This window comes from Elgaria multicarinata, chromosome 3 (assembly GCF_023053635.1).
Source record: "Elgaria multicarinata webbii isolate HBS135686 ecotype San Diego chromosome 3, rElgMul1.1.pri, whole genome shotgun sequence".
Classification (NCBI taxonomy): Eukaryota; Metazoa; Chordata; class Lepidosauria; order Squamata; family Anguidae; genus Elgaria; species Elgaria multicarinata.
Genome location: NC_086173.1, coordinates 34,686,501 through 34,689,110, shown reverse-complemented (window position 1 = coordinate 34,689,110; position 2,610 = coordinate 34,686,501). Strand labels below are relative to the sequence as shown.

Sequence of the window (2,610 nt, the reverse complement as noted above, 5' to 3'; positions counted from 1 at the left end):
AAGGAGGACAGGGCTCCTGTACCTTTAACAATTGCACCAGCTGTACCAGCTGCTTTAACAGGAAGCAGCTGATGAAATTCTCTCTTCATTGCAACAGGTAAAGCTGCAGGAGCCTGGCCCTCTTTTGTATCTGATCAGTCTACCCCTGCCTGAAACCCTGGACAGCCATTGCTGTGTCAACAATATTGTGCTAGATGGAGCAAGGTTCTGACCCAGTCTAAGGCAGTTTCCTCAGTCTAAGGGCACCCTTGAACCAAGAAGCCCTCCAGCTGTTGTTGAACTACAACTCCCATCACCCCCAAATATTTCCCATGCTGGCTGCTGGCGAGATTCGTCAACTTAACAGTCTTCCGGAATTTAAGAAAGCCATAAAGACTGATCTCTTCTGGCAGGCCTACCCAGTTGAATTTTAAGATGCCTTTTTAATAATGTGCTGCTTTTAATAATGTATTAGTTTTAAATGTTTAAATTAATTATATGTATTTTATGGTGTTTGTATTTGTGTTGTACCCCACCTCAATCCAAAGGGAGCGCCGAGTAACAAAGTTGTTGTTGTTGTTATTATTATTATTATTATCATCATCATCATCATCATCATCATCATCATCATCATCATCATCCCCTGTTATTGCACATGGGGAGACTGAAGTTGAGTGAGACCAACCTGTCTAAGGCCATTTAGTAAGTTCATGGCAGAGGAGAGATTCAAACCAGATATTTCCCGATTCTTATGCTCAGTCTTTTTATCAATTGGATACCACATTATTCCCAACAACTGTATTCAAGTGTGAAAGGGCAGTCTTTTCTATATTTACACTAAGAATTGAAACCAGTTTCAAACTTTTTAATCTCTCGTAGCTTGAGAACTGGAGTTCCTACGAAGTCTCTGAGCATCTCTCAGCCTTCTCCTCATTAGACCTGCAAATTCTGTCAAAGGAAGCCACAGCACTTAAACTGGATTTAAATGTGGGTTTATAATTACATTCTGACAAGGCTTTTGCAAAAAGCCTTGTCAGAATCAAATTTGAGCTTTTATGTACCATAAAACCAGATGCCTCCCTGTACTCATTTCCTGACAGATGCTTGCAGACAGATGGCTCTCACTGGAACCAGTCAAAAGACAGCGTCTGCACCTACTATGCCTTTTCCTCCTTAATGGGGTTTTTCAGTGGGAAGGAAAAAGACAGACGCAGCGGTGGGAAAACCCAGGAAGGTTACAAGTGGATGACAACATTGCTTGCTTCCCCAATAAAATCCCATGAATTAGGCTAGGCGATGGCACAATAGTAAAAGCCTCATCAAGATGGCTCTGTGCTTAATTTCCTACTTGCATTTTCAGAACATGCATAAGATAAAGGGGTGGGGGAATCACATACAATTCACGCAGAAAAACTGTGTATCACCCTGCAATGAAACATTCAAATTTAGCTTCTGTCACTGTTGGCAACATGGTCTTAAAAGAAGGAGCTTAAGTTATTAAACTGAGCAGCTTTAATCATGGAGTTCAGGGGAAGAGAGAGAGGGGAAAAATCCATAGCTAGAGTGCACAGGATTAAAGTATTTTTACCACAAAGCCAATACATCTATCAGTTAGCTACTGCTCCACTAGTGTGCGTGTGTATGTGTACATGTGTATCTATGCAACTTCATTCGCAGAGATCCTGCTAAATATTATGGGATCCAATGGATTTTTATTTAGAAATTGACCCGGTTACCTTGAACCTGATCATACTGGTAGCTAGCTATGTCATCTTGCTTTTGGTTTTCCTGATTTCTTGTGTGCTGTATGACTGCAGAGGAAAAGACCCCAGTAAGGAATATGCTCCTGAGATTCCAACGGAAACCCAGCCTCCGATCCGGCTCGTGGTGATGCAGCAAGGAAACCCTAATGCCCGCTGGGCTAAAGGACTTGTCCCCCCTTATGAAAATGCCTCTGGTCCACCAGGGAAAAGGACTACGGTTGTTTAAGAACGCCTTCAATTGCTTCTGAGTTCTAGTCTAGCGTTGCCTCATCTGCCATGTTTACATCCTGTTTGCACAAGGATAATGGAGCAAGGTAAGCCAACATCGAGGACTTTGTGTTTGCTTACAGTGTGGGTTATGTACTTCATCCTTGGCTGTCTTTCATTTACTTATTGTGCCACCACAGCCTTCATAAAGAGAGTTAGAACTACTGCTCAACTAATGCAAATTCAGTTTATTTGTTATTTTCACATAAGGCATCTATCTTTGGCAGATAGCAAAGGTGTATATACAAAAACAATCCACCCAGAAATCCCAACCAGGCGGTAATGCTAGACGTTAGAGCATATCAAAGTGATTTGTGAAAATGAAAGATCAATGACTTGTCAGAGAGAAGAGGACAAAGGCAACGAATTTGAAAGAAGCAACCACTACACATTTGCCAGAAAATGTTCTGTCCACTGCTAGTGGATGGGAGAAATGGTGGGGAGTGTTAATCATAGGGTGACCATATGGAAAAGAGGACAGGGCTCCTGTATCTTTAACAGTTGTACAGAAAAGGGAATTTCAGCAGATGTCATTTGTTTGCATGCAGCACCTGGTGAAATTCCCCTTTCATCACAAAAGTTATAGCTGCTGGAGCCCTGC

General features: G+C 42.0%; 1 protein-coding gene across 1 annotated transcript; it reads left to right on the top strand.

Moving 5' to 3' along the window:
- Nucleotides 1–1,628: 1,628 nt before the first annotated feature.
- SMIM36 (small integral membrane protein 36) lies at nt 1,629–2,079 on the top strand. The gene has a single exon (XM_063123163.1). It carries the CDS (start codon nt 1,684–1,686, stop codon nt 1,966–1,968), a length of 285 nt encoding a protein of 94 aa, XP_062979233.1. The 5' UTR covers nt 1,629–1,683; the 3' UTR covers nt 1,969–2,079.
- The last annotated feature ends 531 nt before the right edge of the window (nt 2,080–2,610 follow it).